General features: G+C 37.5%; 2 protein-coding genes across 2 annotated transcripts in view; one reads left to right on the forward strand and one right to left on the reverse strand.

Annotated features, from left to right (window-relative positions):
* LOC149132323 (uncharacterized) overlaps positions 1-7,621 on the forward strand; it is a 30,450-nt gene extending 22,829 nt beyond the window's left edge. Inside the window, exons 5-6 of the mRNA XM_089364274.1 lie at positions 6,312-6,407; positions 7,068-7,621. Coding sequence (XP_089220400.1) covers positions 6,312-6,407; positions 7,068-7,258 — 287 coding nt within the window. The 3' untranslated portion in view covers positions 7,259-7,621. The remainder of the gene's footprint in view (positions 1-6,311; positions 6,408-7,067) is intronic.
* The window catches only part of LOC106868906 (uncharacterized), a 72,452-nt gene that overhangs the window by 47,288 nt on the left and 7,675 nt on the right, over positions 1-17,489 (reverse strand). The gene's annotated exons all lie outside the window — the stretch shown is intronic.

A 17,489-nucleotide genomic window follows, 5' to 3' on the forward strand; every position in this document is an offset into this window, starting at 1 on the left:
GATAAAGAGAAATGATGATTTGGAATTCTTTCTCGTCCCTTTACTCTTTCTTTTCCAAATCTCTTTCTTATTCTTACTAAAAAGCTTCAGATCATCCATATAGAGCAAATGGTTAATTCTTCCCTTACTGTCTCTAAACTAATACCCTGTATTTGTCTTCCTTAATACTAAACTGAGGGGGATTAAGCATAACACAAACATTAAAGCGGATGACAAGTCTCCTAGGAAAATTCCTCTTTTGATATTAACTTTCCCTAAGGCCGTATCACCTGAGTAAAGATCTACTTTCCATTTCTTTATGCTATGGCTTTTATGTTGTCTGCAATACTGAACATTCTCAAGCATTCACTTATCCATGAGTGTAGAATCATGTCGTAGGCTCTCTTATAATCTATCCATGTTGTTCTTAAATTTTTCTTTCTAGATTTCACTTCTTTCAAGACTACTTTCTCTATGCATAATAGATTATGTGTTCCTATAGTCTTCTTCCTGTGGCCTTTCTGTTCTTCTGATAATGAATTTTGGCTGTCATAAATGCTTTCTGAGAGCATTTCTGTCAAAAGCTTCCACACTAATGGTAAGCAAATGATTGGTCTATAATTACTAGCTGTATTACCCTTGTTTTTGTCTTTCATAAGGTGTACTGTTCTCCCTCTAGTCTTCCAATCTGGTATTACTTCTCCATTCAGGCAATCCTGAAGTTGTTCCCTCTGCCTCCCATGTAAGCTACTAAATTTCTTTAACCAGTACTCTTGAACTAAATCTGGCCCCGGGCCCTTCAAATTCGGCATTTTTCCTCACACTTAACTCATTAATACTCTAGTTAGTTTTACATCTGGCTGTTTCTCACTAACTACATCTTCTCTCTCTTTAAGTATACTGCATCTCCATTATGATTAACTGGCTTATCCTAAATATCATTCTAACTTCCACTACATTAGGCTTCTCATCTTCTACACTAATTATTCAGCGATAAAAAGTTTTGGTCTGTCTCATACAATTTGTTCTGTTGATACTGGTCTATTCTTTTCTGATATCTGAAAAACTTACCTGCTATTGCTATGATACGCTGTTCCAGCCTTCCATGACAATCCCAAATCCTTTTTCTTTGACTAAGTATTTTTCTCAAGAAAAAATTTTATTCTTGTGTTTCCTAACCTGTTCAGTTTCCCGACTTCTATTCTACTTAGATGGTATCTTAAAGTCTTCACTTTATTCTCTAATCCCCTTTTCCACATTTGCTCCTTCCTATTCATTTCTTGAAGAATATCTATTTTGCTACTAGCAGAACTATTATCCCTCCTGCACAGATCAATAAGTTAGGGTCACCTATCTTTTTACTATTTGTCCTACTGATAACAATCTGCTATCCTAGTAATATCTGGCAACTTCTTTCTATTAACATCTTTTAATGCTCGTAATCTTTTTTCGTTCTTCTTTACTCATAGCTTCCTTCAAGTCATCTAAAATCTTCTGATCTTCTTCACTTAATTCTCTGGTGTCAGTTTTTTCTTCCTGGTCGGTGGTGATATCATTTTTTTCTTGAAGGCTCTTCTTTGTACTGTATCACTTATGTTGTTTGGCTCTTCTATTTCACTTCTCTTCTTTATTTCTCTTGTTATCTCTTCTACCTCCAACTGTGTCATCCACGTTTCCTCCTAATAGCATTCGCTTGGTCCACTAGTCTCTGTTCTATTACTGCGAACATCTTTCTTTTCTCTTTCTCAAACTGCTAACATGCATTTTCTGTAACCCCTTACTTCGGCTTCACTTTCAAAGTAGCATTGAATCACTATACTGTTCTCTTTGCTTAACACACTGTTCGTGCGTTTTTTTTTTTATCTTGGCAGTTTCATTATGCACCTGGTATCATTTTATTATTATTATTATTATTATTATTATTATTATTATTATTATTATTATTATTATTATTATTATTGTTATTATTATTATTAAAGCGGTAAGCTGGCAGAATCATTAGCGCGCTGGACGAAATGCTTAGCAGTATTTCGCCCGTCGCTACGTTCCAAGTTCAAATTCCATCGAGGTCGACTTTGCCTTTCATCCTTTCGAGGTCGATAAAATAAGTACCTGTTAAACACTGGGGTCGGTATAATCGACTCACCCTTCCCCCAAAATACTGCCCTTGCGGAAAAATTTGAAACCATTATTTTTTCTACTTTTAATCTGCATGTTGCAATCACTTGCCGAGATACACCCAGCGTCCTAGGGCGAGTGAAGGATAAGACATGTTACAGTATGACTGAATGCTTGGGGAAGGGAAGTGGCAGGGGCAGTAGCGAAATATCTTCATGTAATACAACACATACATTTAAATTGATAAGCTTTTTCTAAGGATGGAGGCAGTATCTGTTAGCACGAACTTTTCGATTTCTCTGAGACATGGTTCTCCTGGGATCTTATGAAGATGCTTCTGACCTCCCTTTTTTATCATACCTAGAGTACCTACAATAACAGGAACAGTTCTCGCTTTAACATGCCACATCTGTTGTATTTCAATTTCCAGATCCTTATATTTACTTAGTTTGTCAAATGTTTTTAATAATTATGTCTGATCTATTAACCTGGATGCCGAAAAGAACCCAGGGGCACCAAGGACCACGTTATTTGTTTGCAAGTCAACGTCCCAGAGTTTGCTCTCGTTCATACTTTCAATTTAAATTTTTATGATTTTGAATTTTTATCACTTCCTATTTTGAACTTGACAAAGACAGGTAAGCTGTCGAAATATTGTTCAACCATTAAAATATCAATTGCAATCACATCGCGCTCTTCGTCTTGACTGTTTACCTTTGTGAAGAGTTACGTCAATCCTTTTAAAATATTATTATTATCATCATCATCATCATTATCATCATCATTATTATTATTATTATTATTATTATTATTATTATTATTATTATTATTATTATTTATCCTTGCACAGCTTCTGACGCTGGAGATGTACTACGGTGTCAGCTGTTCACTACCAGTGAACTAAGGTAACATCCCTTATTTTTCGAGCACCTTCCGGAGTATTCGAGCGGTTCCAAGAAGTGCTGTTTTCTGCAAGTGCTCCACCCTTATTGAAGCCCCTATTTGTTCCATGTACTTCTCGAGATTTTTACTCACTGTTCCCAGAGCTTCGACAATTATTTGTACTACTACCACCTTTTTCATCGACCACAACTGCTTAACCTCCCAAGCTAACCTGTCATATCTATCGACTTCTCCTTTTTCCTTATCGTACACCTTGTTGTCAGCTGGGCATGCTATATCTATGATCCAACATAGTTTGCTTTCTTTCTCAATTAAGACTATGTCCGGTTTCCTATTCTCTATCTCATGGTCGCACTGAACCATAAAATCCCATAAGATCATTACATTATCATTTTCGATGATGCCTTCGCGTTTATGTTCGTACCACTTTTTTGCTCTGTCAAGTCCATACTTGTTGCAAAGTGTCCAATGGACAATCCTTGCTGTATTGTCATGACGTCTCTTATATTCTTTCTGGGCTAGTGGAGTACATTGTCTGGTAATATGCTATACGATTTCACCATTTTATCCACAAATTCTGCACTTTTAATGTGTTGTCTATTCTGTAGGCCAAGGACCCAATAATAATTGGCACTATCTTCACCTTCTTCATTTTCCATAGTCAGGCTACTTCGTACTTAAGAGGGTTGTGTCTATCTTTTCACCTTCCTTCTTGACTATTTGTGGGTTAAAGGGGCATGCAACGTCAACGACATAGCATATGTGGTGCACTTTGTCCACCACCACAAAGTCCGGTCTGTTGCGTTCCAGCACTTATTATTATTGTTGTTGTTGTTTTTGTTGTTTTTTATCATCATCATTGTAGTGAGAAAAGTGAATATGCACACACCACACATACACGAACGGAAACAAAAGGAAAGATTGAATTTGATGATGGAAATGTTATGGTGTTCGATAAAAAACTTTCGTGTAACTACATGTCTGTATGTCTTTTCAAAGTGCACAGCTACAACAGCTTAAACAAAGTTATTCTATTGTTGCTAAATAAAAACAATCAATATCCCTTATTTGATATTAGATTCAGGTACAGACTAGATTCTGACGCTCTTGAGTATTTATAATGCGGTGTGTGTGTGTGGCGGAGGGGAGGTTACAGTGTTTGTTGTTGTTCGTGTTCTTGTTCTATAACTTCAGGCTTGAGCAGACGAATGATGAAATTATGAACAGGCTAAATAGTCATGGTATATTCCAGTCGTGACCATCCTGTCAGTTTCCTCTTTGTGCAAGGATTCCAGGAGCACATTATCTAACGTGAACATTTTGAGTTCTATAAGGTTGTGGATTTGAGGGGGATTCAGTTGCTATTTCTAGGATAATAGAGATCTCTCGAATCAACTTATTCTCGAAGAATAAGTTGATACGCTGCTTCTTACTGCAAATTCCCTTCCAAAATTTCGTTGTTTCTTAAGTGGTGCCAACAGAAGGGATTTACCATCGAAGACTTAATCCACACTAACACACACACACACACACACACACACACATAGCTCTCACATATACACATACATAGTTTGCGGCTGATGCACCAGCAAGCACAAGAACTCGAGAAATCCGCTGAAGCCACAAACTTCCAGGAAATCTCACGTGCCATTAACGGTAACCGGCGTCTCATACTTTCTTCTCGAAAGTCCTACAATCTGTCATAATTATTAATCCTTCTCGTTTGATTAAGTTTTAAAAAAGAAATTAACATAGACATAACTAATAACACAATCTACATGCTCTCTCTCCCCTCCACACCCTCTTTAAATAAAAATCATGAAAATGAATCCTCTGGGTTTTTTTCTATGCTATACATTACATGCAACGCATTGGTTTCAAAGTTTGGCACAAAGCCAGCAATTTCAGGGGTGGGGTTAACAGATTACATCGGCCTCGGTGTTCAACTGTTACCTGTTTTACCGACCCCGAGAGGATGAAAGACAAAGTCGACCTCGACGGAATTCGAACTCGGAACGTAATGACGGTCGAAATGCTAGTAAGCATTTTGTCCAGCGTGCTAACAATTCGGCCAGTCCGCCGTTTTAACATTGCAGACAACATATTAAAATTAATTTCGATCTATTCTACACGCTTCTCCGAGCTGTTTCAGAAGAAAAATCATTTTTTCTTAATCCAATGCGGACTAATTGTATTTGTAAGACATATAAACCGGACTCCTTACCAAGAATCGAAACCTCGGTCTTCACGCTTGTTCTCGCATTTTGTGTTTAAAATTCATTCGTTTTAATTAATTCGCCACCATTTTAGACGAGACAGAGTTTAATCATGTTAACCCATTCCGGTCTATTGTCAATGATCTCACTTAACTTCAGCACTGCAATAAATACGAGATTCCAAGAGAAAAATATTCTCTTTCCTCTGCAACTTCCTAACAGCTAACTATGGCACCTTCTCGCGAGCTTTGCCTCATTTATCCTCCTCCTTGCACGCAGTTGTGGTTCACTATTAACAACTACCATGGTAATAGATTATCCATCAAATCTAACTAAATTTTGTGTTTACTTCCAATGCGTTGCAGTTGCATAACCACGTAAGTAAAATCTACAGCAAGTGTGAAATACCTTTCAGCAGTTCTTTGCAGTGCATCCAGAGATATTATCTAAGCAATGCACAGTCTTTCGCCAACTTGTCACGTCTCTACGTGTTACAAACAACTTGCTACATCGTGCCTGTTACGCCTTTCCCGTTACATTTTTTCCCGTTATACATATAAAGAAATGTTTGAAGTACATTACGAAAGTAGCTGGAATCTTTATAAACGTCTGTCCCCTCCCTTCATAAATGAGGCCTCGTGTGAATACTAGAAATAACTGATAGTAAATAAAACTCAACATATATTAAAGAAGTAATGATTTCTCATGTAAAATCATCTTATATAAATAGGGAAGTCGATTGTATTAAAGAGATGAGGATTTCTTGATTAACATTAAAGAAATCATGAAAGATATTAAATCCACCAAAGAAATAGGAAACAGCAAAGGGTGTTCATTAAAGATTTCCCCTAACCCACTTCCCAAAGACTGAAATAAACGAAACTTGGCATAATTATTTACTCCTTCTCTACATAGCCATCACCAGTTGTGTCATAATTCTCCAATCGCTTTACGCAGCTGTAAAAGACAAACGAATACTAGTGGAAAGCTGCAATTTACAATGTGACATGATTATATGTAACTGCAATAACTGGAAGTGGGTCAGAGGAAATCTTAAATGAACACTCCTCGTATTTTATTTTAATTCCATTTCAGAACTTTGGAATGATTTCAGACAGTCACATACACTGGAGAAGATTAACTCCGTCGGTTGTGGTGTAAGAGTTCTCGACTCTTATTATTTCGTTGACAGTAAGACCGTTTTTTAATTGTTTATTTATTGTGTTCTTTATTTCTGTTTTTTTGTTCCTCATTTTTAATTCATTGATCTCTAGTTCTTGCCACAAAAAAAATGAAGAAATTAATAAGTATCTCTTTCTTCCTCATCGCTTGATTCCTGCTACTTAGAGTTTTGATTCATAGATTAGTAGTGAATTAATATTTAATAACCTTGCAAATGATCCACAAATACATTCAAAATCTGGCAGATGGATTCATATTAATCCTGGTTACCATTAAAAATCTCAACACACTTCATTGCCAAACTGCTCAGAAATACCCCAATACATCTTGCTGGTAATACGAGAACCTCTCTACCTCCGAGATCATCAGCTACATACCCCTTCTACTTCTTTCGTCATACATGCTATTTCACCAGCCAAATCCCGCATCAGTTATTATTCCCAATCCTTCCTTTCGCACTAAGCTAAGGATGTCCAAAATGAACAGAATAACATTAATCTTGCCATCCTGATAAAAGGAGATAGTAATGTCGATAATTAACAGGTCGACTATATTCATTCACCTTTTACCTCATCAGTCTAGAGCAATAATTTACTTTATTTTCTTATAATTCTTGTGTTTTCACTTTACTTCTTTTTTTTTTTCTTTTTTTTTTTTTGTCTGTTACAGAAAAAGAAATTAATGATTTGACAGCTTTTTCAACTTTTACATTTAAGCGAAATACATTTAACAACCTTGTAACCAAGGTCTACAAGAAAGCTCACTCAGTTTTTGATTGTTCACGTATATGCTTGATATCTTCTCAATGTATCGCCTTTTCATATAGTGATAATTGGTGCCTTCTAAAGGAACAAAGTTAACTTTAATGGAATTCACCCCAAAATCATCTACTTATCAGTGAAATGTGAGCAAGAATTCAACGGATCATATTTATTAATATATCGCAATTATATAAGATAAAATGTGTGTGTTTCTTTGTGAATAAAATCAATTTAATTCAGATAATTCTTTTGTTAATTTATTTTTGTTGCTGACGTTTTTTGATTTTGAATTAATTATCTGTTATAAACCAATTCACACGTAGAAAAATTAATTAGAATATTTAATTTACACCAATACCAATCAAACAATTTTTTGTTTGGTTCATAGATGGAAGAAAAGAAGTCCAAATACAAAATATTATTATCATTTATAAAAAAGAAAAAGCGAAGTTGTTGTCGTTGCGACGGTCGAAGACAGAAGACATTTACACCAAGTGAAGCAGGTCATACTAGTTGTGTCAGTAATGATGTTAGCCTTCGTTGAATGGATTGAAGTGGTCACATTCTACAGTTGAAATTGAATGGCGAAAATTTCAACAGAAGGCTGGCTTACGCACTTTCACAATTACTGAGACTAGCTAGCAGGTACAACATCTATATATAGCTAATGTCTATAAAGAAAAGGTGCCAAAGACGAAATCGTTAATGAGATTTCAATATACTCCTGCTGCAAATGAAACAGAAAGTTGACCTGGACAGCATTTGGTCTCATAACATAACAGGTCTGATCTAAATACTGTAAGCAATTAAATCGAATTTTTAACGCTCCCGCATCTAAATAATATATCAAATAAAACTGTGTTTGACAGATTTCTTTTGAGAAGTGAAAGAATTTGCAATTCAAACTAAACAAATAATCTAGGTAACATCGAAAACTTTTCTGAAGAATAAGGCAAACAGTTTACGAGAATTTTTGTACGTCCATTCCAACGTACGAAAGCACCAAAAACCTGAGGCACCACGAGTTTTAATTTGGGTTTCAGCTCTGCTCTCTCAGAAATTATTTAAGCTGACAAGTCTAAACTATTTTGATCAAAGCAAGAATCACAAAGTCAAATTAAAGTACAAATCGTTTCTTTTTCTCTTTAGACGAAAGTTTGCGTTTCAACAGCTTCTTTGAATATAACGTCGGTACAGGTTAAACGAAAATCCGAAATCAGTAACACGGAAAGCGAAATTCAATAGAGATTCGTTCGCAAATACAGCAACTCCGTGAGTTCTTTCTGATTACTGGAGGGTTATGCATAGCAGTGACAAAATGAGTTGCATTACTGACCATACATTTCGTAAAATTGTTAGTTTTGTTTTCATTGGTTAAGTTTTAGATTATTGGGTTATTTTTTTTATAGTTTAGTGAAGCGGGGAGATGGAGGTGGACATGGCGTTTGCAAGACTTTATGGATTGGTAAGATCGATACTGTTAATGTCTAGTTTGAAGATTTGTGTGTTGACATCTGTAGGGAAAATGTGATCAGGGATTGAATTTCAGAGGATTAATGTTTTGGAGCAGTGGTGACCCAATCGTTTTGTGGTAGTCCAGGCAGGTTTAATCTTTTAAAAATCTCTCAGCACAGACAAAAATTTTATATGAATAATAATTTGAATTTTGATTTAATAAATGAAATTTAAAGTCAATTTCTCAATGTGATTGAAATGTCACAAATAAATAAAAAGTTACATGAAAGATGGCACCGTCACTTATAAGTTATGAAAATACAAACTACAGGAAAGCAATTCTCTTTTCGGTGTTGTGTCGCAAAACGAAGGAGGGCGTCTTCAAGATTCAGGTTTTCGGTACATCATCTATTCATAATAATTGGGCGTAAATTGTCCGGTTTCAGATAAGACTTGTTCATCCACAGCTTGAGAAAGTATTCATTCATAGCCTGCCGTGTACTTACAGGCAGTGTTACATCTTCTTGAAGCAGTTCGGTCAGTTCAAACGAGGAATCCATAGAGAGATCCAAAAACTCAAGTAAATCGGTCAATGAGATCAAAATGTGTCACTTCCACCCGATGAGACGCTTTGCACAGTCAAATTCTAACATCAGGTTGACCAAGTTCAGTTGAAATGTATCTGCTATGAATTTAAGACAAAAAATATTCAGAAACTGGGGTACTTAGGGATTAAGATAAGAGAGGTTTATCATGATATCACTATTTTATGCCGAAAATTAGTTTTGGAGCTCTAAGCAAACCTGGTTCAATATAGGAATTACGGTCTCACGGTGAAAATTGGCCATATAGAGACCTCCAAATGTGGAAGTTTAGGTTGCTCTCGAATCAGCGGGTTGACCTTAATAACTTCACTGATGTGTTATTTAATTGGAGGCCACAAAACGTTAGTTTCGTTTGACATCAAGGTGTTTAATGCAAATGGATATCAGTTCTGTTTCTGTAGTCACAGCAGTGAAAATTTGTAATATCTTTGCTAAAGACTCGATTCGTATTAAAACTTGTTTTGAGAAGACGAGAGCACAAACTTTCATAGACGAACGTAATAGAAACATTTATCTTTAATTTGCCCTCCCATGACTTGATAAACTCACTGAAATTAGAGAGAATGTCCATAATATATGAAAGCTCATAATGAACAGCATAGCACGGTACCTCCTGACAGACCCATCGTGTATTGGACAATACTTTCAGCTCTGCTGGTTGTCTTCGTTTTTCATCCTGTAAGTACTTGTTGTACTGATGCACTCTGAATCGATCCATAAACAGGTAAAGTTACTGCTGTCTGACGAAAAATTCCCCGATAGCCTTTTCATTTTTGTTAAGGAGTTACACACAGCTAGGTTCAGTTGGTGGAAGCTGACACAAGTTGCAAATGGGGCTGCGACAAGCAATTTCGCTTGAAAACCAGCGATTCCTCCGCTCATGACCAAGGCACCATCATAATATAAGGGAACACATAACTATTTGTCAACACTAATAGAGTTCAACACCGAAGGCATAAGCTGCAGAAAGTGATTCAATGTTAAATTCAGAAGCTATTCAATATCCAAACAATTCCTCATAAATAATATTCTCAAACATGCGGTGCAGAACGTCTAAAAGCAGTTCAATTTTCGAAATGACCTTTGTTTCATTCAAACTTAATGTGAAGTTTAAGCCTGAGTCAAGTCTTAAGCAAATAATTCTTTGATTACTGATTCCATGATTTAAAGAAAAATCATTGCGTGTACCGTGATATATGTATTTTGCATTTCGTGATCCCATTATTGTCCCCTTCTTGAAAAATGGCCATGAGTAACATCACATGTTCCTTTCCCAAGATTTTGATATTCCCTCCATACACAACCGGCTGAGATATAGATCTTGTACATTTTACCCCTAAGCATAATTCCGGTCGAGAATTCTGTAAATTGTGGACAGCTGTACTCATGCTGTACTCATGGATGTGATGTTATAAAGCTCTGAATTGAAATGCCAACAACTGAATGTTTAAGAAATATCTTACACACCCTCAAATGGAGCATCCTTGAAAGATCTACGCCATATATTAAGAGATCGAGGGCGTGCAGGTTTTGTTTTGTTAAAAGAACTTATATACTTTTTAAATCTAAGCCCACGTCCACCAACCTACTAAGCTCGAGATCGGAGATTTTCACAAAATGAGAGCATTTCGATAGGTTTCTACTACTGAACTGGAGAACACCACCCTCTCTGGATTAGTCATACAGTTTTACAATCTTTAAATTTTCCCATCGGATTGGCCACCACCAACTATTGTCCATTTCCATCCTAATAAACAAAAATGACGGAAAATTTATTTTCCTTCTTCAAACTTTCTTTTATCGTTTCATATTTTTTTCCCTGTTCTGTCTCATTTTTTTTTCTCAAAGAGCAGCTATGTTTATTGTGACCCTGAGTGATTCCAGGATAGTACAGCGCAAGCTATACAAACTATACAAACCTAGAGTAAAAACGAATATTTAAAGGCGGCGAGCTGGCAGAAACGTTTGCACGCCGGGCGAAATGCTTAGTGGTATTTCGTCTGTCTTTACGCTCTGAGTTCAAATTCCGCCGAGGTCGACTTTACCTTTCATCCTTTCGAGGTCGATAAATTAAGTACCAGTTGCGTACTGAGCTTGATCTAATCGACTGGCCTCTTCCTCCAAAATTTCGGCCTTGTGCCTAGAGTAGAAAATAATAAATGTCACATTAAAATTATGTCTGTCTACTATGATTGTTCTAGTATTTATCACCACCATCGCCCTGCAATTATGCTCTGCTTTGTTCTAGTTGCTCTCTGTAGGGAAGGCGTGTGGCCAAGAGCATTCGGCTCAACATTGTAAGGTCGTGAGCTCGGTATCCAGCGGCGCATTGTGTCCTCGAGCAAGTAAATTTATTTTCATGTTTCTCCAATCTTCTCAGCTGGCATTCTGTGTCACTCTAAATCTCCCAGAGCACTACGTTAAGGGTAGACATGCCTGTGGAGTACTCAGCCACTTACACGTTAATTTCACGAGTAGGCTGTCCTGTTGAACGGAGCAAATGGATCGCTCGTCGTCGTAACCGACGCAGTGCCAGTTTCTTTTAGTCATGTTTGATCCGGTCTGCTTTTTTACTCTGATCTTCTCAGACCATGTCAGGTCAGGTCAGCTAATTCTCTGGTGATAAGTTGCTTTTAAGCAGACTTGTGATTCATGTCCGTTGGCATCAAGCATCACCCTAAATGTGCTAGCTAATTAACTGTGCTGTACGTCATTAAACTTTGATGACCCGGCTAGGTTCAGTGTAAAATAGATGTTTGGTGTCTGGCACAGCAACGCTAGGTAGAAATTAAAGGTAGCGGCCGGCTGCAGAATTCCGAAACCGAGTTCACTTTACTCAGCACAACGGCGCTTCAATTATGTGTGTGTGTGTGTGTGTGTGTGTGTGTGTTTGTGTGCGTGTATGCGTGTGTGTGTGCGCGCGCGTTTGCGAGCGTGTGCGTGTGTTTGTGAGTGTGTATGCATGTGGGTGTGTGTGTGTGTGTGTGTGTGTGCGTGCGTGCACGTTTATGTAAATGCGATTGCGCACATCTGTGTATGAGAATTTGTGTGCATATGTAGATGTAGATGTAAGGTGGATGTTTCACGTCCGAAACAAAAGCACTAGGTTGGAGTGTGTTTATGAGAGAAAGGCAAAGAAAGAGACAGAAAGGGAGAGAGAAAGAAAGAGAGAGAGGGGGAAAGAGAAAGAAAGAAAGAAAGAAAGAAAGTAGCTTTTGCATGTGTACATGTTTGTGGCTGCCAGTGAATGTATATGTGTGCGTATTAGTATACGCACACACGTACACACACACATATATATACACACATATATATATATGTATATACATATACACATATATATATATATATATAGAGAGAGAGAGAGAGAGAGATACATATTCTAATTCATAGATACATATGTATAAATAAATTACAATATATATATGTGTGTGTGTGTGTGTGTATTTATATATGCATCTATGTGTGTATGCGTATGCATACACGTATATAAATATAAATATATGTATGTATCTATGTATGTATGTATGTATGTATATGTATATATATATATAGATATATATACATATACATATATGCATATACACACGCACACACATATATATGCATATGTATGTTTGTCCGTGTATGTGTGTGTGTGTGTGTGTGTGTGTGTGTGTGAATTCGGGTGTAATCACACACTTCTAGATACACACTGGCGCATTTTTGTCCATTCTTGTATAAATAGGAAGCAGCCAGGGTGCCGAGAATCACTTCATGCACACCTTTGTCCATCCAATCAGTAATCGTTTACTCAATAATTAGCTTAAGATTCTCAAGTTAATATTTCAATTTAAGGATTAGGATTAATTAATCTTATTCAAAAGTAAGAGCTTCGCGAAATCAAGGAAAGTAAAGAGAGGCAGAAGAGGAACGCACGCGAGAAAGAACTAAAGAAAGGGGAGAAAAGAAAACAAACAAAAAAAGCTACAAAGCCAGAACGATAAGAAGATGGAAAGAAACATGTCCACCCAAAGAAATATACCGATATTCAAGCCCTTCTACAGCAGCAGCTTCCCTTTTTACAACATGTGGAATAATCCTTGGTCAGACTTTCCACCGTTCAATAGGTTGTTCAACCAACACTTTGGCATGGTTCCTATTGATGACCTTTTGGGATTCGGCAGAAATTCTTGGAGTGTGCGCAGATCAAATAATCAATCAGAACAGAATGGATTTTCAGAGGTAAGTCTTCGACTATTCATTGGCTTTATATGCCTTCAATTCTAAAGTAATTTTCAAGATTGGCTTGGTTGATTTGTGTGACTTTTTGACATCTATCGCTTGCTGGTCTGCCATTTTAAGATTTCAGCAATGGTATTCCAACGATGACTCTTTTTATTTCACTTAACCAAAAAATGTGGAGGTAGGGTGATGGTTGCAACCATTTATAGGACCTCTGAAACCGATGGTATGGAGAGAGGAAGATATCTTCAAACTGGAGACCCAATTTGAATACTTGCACAGTGGACTCCACTTAAGATATTCCAGAACTACGTGGTGGTGGTCACATGAGCGACGGATTGAGTGTACCAATCATGTGCATCACGGTGGGATTTGAACTTAGGACGTAAAGAGAGGACTAAATACCACAAAGTATCCTATCCAATGCTTAAATGAAACCACCTGTCCACTGCTCTTGGCTGGTACCTACCTTAGAAGGAGGATATTAACGTTGATCTCAGGCGTGTTCGAACTCAGAACATCGAAATCCAGAATGAGTACTGAATGTCTTTAACCTCCTTTATCGTTTATCTTTTACTTGTTAGGACATCGCATTGAAGGGTTTAGTTGGATAAATCGGACCCTGGTACTTATTCTATCGTTTGATTACGTCCACGCTAAGTAATCAAACCAACATCGGTTGTCAAATGACGTGAGTGAAATGAATACATCACAAAGACGCACACAACAACATACACATACACGACGGGCTAACCGACATAGTTCCCGTCAACCAAATTCATTCACTTCACACAAGACATTGATCGACCCCGGGACTATAGTAAAAGATATTTGCCCAAGGTACCGCGCAATGGGACTGAACCTGAAGCTACGTGGTTGCGAAGCGAGCGTCTTAACTACACAGCCACGTCTGCAGCTATGGACACAGAACGCTGTAATATCGTCCGGTGCTCTTACAATTTTTCCACTTCGCTACGTGTACTCTATCCGTGACAAATTTCTTTAATCGTCAATGACTGAAAGCATCTAATATCGAAAATGGTCTTTCTGAAAGTAAGATTAGTCTGAAAACATCTGAAGTTATCGGCCGCAGTCTTACAACGGCCCCAAACAATACACACATTGCAAGATTGCGCGGTATAAATTGATTTCTGATATTGTCAGGAAAAATCAAATCTGAGGCAGGGAACGTTTGATTATATTGAACCGAGTACTTAATGGGTACTTCATTCTTTCTCGATTTTCACTCTCACACACTCCCCTCCTTTCTCTGTTTCTATCTGTCTTTATCTATTTCTCTTTCTCTCTCTCTCTCTCACACACACACACACATACCTGAGTTAGATAAAACCTTGAAACCTGAAGATGAATAAATGTTGAGTGGAAAGAAAGAAAGAAAGAAAGAAAGAAAGAAAGAAAGAAAGAAAGAAAGAAAGAAAGAAAGAAACTGAGAGAGGTCCGGCAACAAATTTACGGAGAAAGAATTCAGAGAATAAAAGACATGCCAATCTAAGAACTTTGATTAAGTTTCGTGTGACCGAGAATTATGTTCAGGTTTCAATTGATATATAAAGTAAGGGTTAGTTTGTTTGTTTTTTTCTTAATCATCATAGAACAAGACGATTGAAAGAATCAAAGATTATGGTATAAACAGAAAAGAAACAGTAATGAAGACAGCTAGGACCGCCTTAGAAGCACAGAGGCCCTGGGACAAATCAGCGAACTGGACTTTATAGTATTTAATCATTAATAGCAAAATCCACAACAGAATACATAGATCAGAACTGGGTTCCTAAGGCTGTGAGGACCCCGGGAAACTACCTAGAAAGCCTATCCCTTAAGCTGGTACTACACACAGCTCAAATATTTATCAAAAGTTGGCTTCTGAATCACTAGCGTGGCTAGGGGGTGGGGCGGTAGGGGCGGTAGGGGCGGTACTTTTGGGTCTGCTGTAGACAATATGTGTTTTTTATGGGGTCTGGGGGCAGCAAACGGAAGGGCCGCCCCTGGTGCTACGCTAGTGTTTTTCATCTGTTCTGTTATTACTGTATTTGATAGCAAATAAGACGCAATTTCTTTTTTTTAATCTCAAAACATTACCCCGGCTCCTAACCGAGCAATTGAGTCTCTCGTGTCCTTTAATGCACTAAACATTTTTTTTTCCTTTTCCTGACATTGGATTGCGTCTAACAGGCCCGTGAGTCTTTTATGCTATCTTGTAGTAGATCAGTGAATCTACCAGATAAAATAGTCTGTAGTCACCTGGTACCATTTTTAATTTTGCGAGTCTTTATTCTTCCGAATAAATTGCCTGACATTTTGTAAATATTCTCCAACGACTCAGATTTTTTTCACTTAGTTTACTCTCACTTATTTCTGCCATTTCCGCCATGTTGAGATTCCAGCAAAATCTCGACATTAGTTTATCATTCACAAGGAAATATTCAAGATAGGATGTCTTTGGCACCAAGCCAAATCGTGATTACGTGAGCAAAACCTCTTCATATACCTTTCTAGGTAGGCTGAGCGGTGGTTCTAGCACATGCATGATTCATACAGGCTCTCACTCTTTCTCTCTCTCTCTCTCTCTCTCTCTCTCTCTCTCTCTCTCTCTTCTCTCTCTCTCTCTCTCTCTCTCTCTCTTTCTTTCTTTATTTCTTTCTCTCATGCACACACATGTACACGCAATCAGTTATACGTACATTCACACCAAGTCACAAATAGTTCAGACATATACAACATACTTTACGTAAATGCATATTATATATATGTGCGCGTGTGTGTGTGTGTGTGTGTACATAAGCATATGTGCATATGTATACACACACACATATACACACGCTCACACGCATACACACGCTCACGCGTACATCCACACACATACACACTCACACACACATACGCTCGCAAATACACCTACACATATACACACACACATACACACACACACACGCTCACACATACATCCACACACACATACACACACATATACACACGCTCACACACACACACATACGCTCGCAAATACACCTACAAATGCACACACACACACATAGACACACGCTCACACACACACACTCACACATACACACTTGTACATACACACACACACACACACGTACAATACTCCTAGATAAAGTTTCTTTCACACATTGATTAAAGTAAGGTTGTATCAATGTCACGTGACATATCAAAGGCGGCGGAAAAGAAAGGACTTTCCGGTTGAGGTACTCACAACTGGAAGGATCAATAATCGATGGAAGCTGCAAGTCGAAAATAAGAGCAATGCGGACACAGAGGTTTGGGTTTCGTCTCAGACTCAGGAGGACATTAACAAAACAGTTCATATAGCCCCAATAAAATGTTTTAAAACATATGTACTTGTAAAGAAGTTTTCTCTCTCTCTCTCTCTCTCTCTCTCTATATATATATATATATATATATATATATATATATATATATATATATATATATATATATATATATATATATTATTACATTATTGAACGCACACGTCCTTTTTTGCAAGTAAGACTACTATTATTCTGACGTGACTATCTTTCTATCTATCTATCTATCTATCTCTCTATCTATCTATCTATCTTTCTATCTATTTATCTGTCTTCCTCCATCTTTCTATCTATACCTCTGTCCTGGCCTCTACTTCACTGCTATACCCTTCTGTCCCTTCCTCCTTGTTCCACTTCCTCCCTCCACCATCCTCTCTGCTCTCGTGTGACCTGTGGTCAACTTTCTTTTCACTCCAGCCGCTGTGAAGGCAAGACGAACTACTAGCGTTCTACCTTAGATTTGCGTTTGGCCGTACGGCTTTTGAATGTTGTTTTCACTGTCCATTTCTTCCTGTCTTGGTTTGTGTTTGCCACCTTGGAATCCTCTGTGTAGTGGGTTGATCCACTACTCAGGAAGAGACTATTCTAGAGTACGTTCTGTCTTATCTTCGAAACGTCTAGATAGAATAGAGACAGCTGATGAAGGGATATTCCAAGTGGCTTTCCGTTTTCCTATATGTTCGTTCCGTTGTCTGT

The sequence above is a fragment of the Octopus bimaculoides genome, chromosome 16 (genome assembly GCF_046866305.1).
Source record: "Octopus bimaculoides isolate indiv1 chromosome 16, ASM4686630v1, whole genome shotgun sequence".
NCBI classification, from domain to species: domain Eukaryota; kingdom Metazoa; phylum Mollusca; class Cephalopoda; order Octopoda; family Octopodidae; genus Octopus; species Octopus bimaculoides.